The sequence below is a fragment of the Psammomys obesus genome, unplaced genomic scaffold, assembly GCF_907164565.1.
Source record: "Psammomys obesus unplaced genomic scaffold, mPsaObe1.curated_primary_1811, whole genome shotgun sequence".
NCBI classification, from domain to species: Eukaryota; Metazoa; Chordata; class Mammalia; order Rodentia; family Muridae; genus Psammomys; species Psammomys obesus.
The window spans coordinates 4,139,208-4,140,391 of NW_026592776.1; the positions used below are offsets into that span (position 1 = coordinate 4,139,208).

At 38.9% G+C, this 1,184-nt stretch overlaps 1 protein-coding gene across 6 annotated transcripts in view; it reads left to right on the forward strand.

Moving 5' to 3' along the window:
• The window catches only part of Ctps2 (CTP synthase 2), a 177,098-nt gene that overhangs the window by 68,915 nt on the left and 106,999 nt on the right, over positions 1 to 1,184 (forward strand). For all 6 annotated transcript variants that reach the window (XM_055615783.1, XM_055615781.1, XM_055615784.1 and 3 more), the window contains one exon: positions 497 to 593. In XM_055615783.1, coding sequence (XP_055471758.1) covers positions 497 to 593 — 97 coding nt within the window. The remainder of the gene's footprint in view (positions 1 to 496; positions 594 to 1,184) is intronic.

Here is a 1,184-nt window from a genome sequence, read left to right on the forward strand (position 1 = left end):
TCCTTCCTTCCTTCCTTCCTTCCTTCCTTCCTTCCTTCCTTCCTTCCCTCCCTCCCTCCCTCCCTCCCTCCCTCCCTCTCTCCCTCCCTCCCTCCCTATGTAGCCCTAGCTGTCCTGGATCTCACTTTGTAGACCAGGCTGCCCATGAACTCACAGAGATCCTTCTGAGTGCTGGTATCACAGATTGCTCCACCATTCCCTATTTTTGAGATTCTAGGGATCAAACCTATTGCTTCACGCATGTTAGACAAGAATTCTACCAACCAAGCTACATACTTAGCTCCCTGATATTGTTTTCTAAATGATTTGGGTAAAAGATGAGCGTCAGAAGTAAGAGTTTTATATAGTTTGAGAAGGATGTTTTAGGTTGCTACTTCTTTTCAGGAACACCAGGAGAACTGATCAAAGGAATCTTTTCATTCCTCTTAAACTAATTCTGAAATTTTGGCAAAATACATCCTTGCAAAATGGTAAAACTAGACTTATTTTTTTAAAGATAATTGACATGCCTGAACACAACCCTGGCAACATGGGAGGAACAATGCGACTGGGATTAAGACGGACCATTTTCACAACTGAAAATTCCATACTGAGTAAGTTTTCCAGAGTTTTGATTTTTATAAGACACTTGTTCATATAATTGCCTGAGTGACAAAAACAAAAACAAACAAAAAGCCCCCCCAAAACAACAAAAAACCAAACCAAACCAAAAAACCAAAAATGGTTACTGAAAAAGCTGATTGAAAATTATGTGCTGTAAATGATTTGGTGATAATACTATTAAACTTGTTTTGTTTTTGTTTTTGTTTTTGTTTTGAAACAGGGTTTCCCTGTGTAGTCTTGGCTGTCCTGGGCTTACTTTGTAGGCCAGGCTAGCCTTGAACTCACAGGAGTCTGCTTACCCATGCCTCCCTGAGTACTGGGATCGTAGGCGTGTGCCACCGTGCCTTGCTAATAATATTAAACTTTTATAAAAATATCATTGTGCTCAATACATTTTAAGACTTGATGGTAGTAAGAGTGACTTAAGATTTATTTTTTAAAGTAAATCAAAAGATGATGATTATTATGCATCTTAAATTTGTTTTACATTTATTTGTCTTGCATGTGACTATAATCCCCTTCTTTTCTTTCTACGTGTGTGTGTGTGTGTGTGTGTGTGTGTGTGTGTGTGTGTGTGTGTG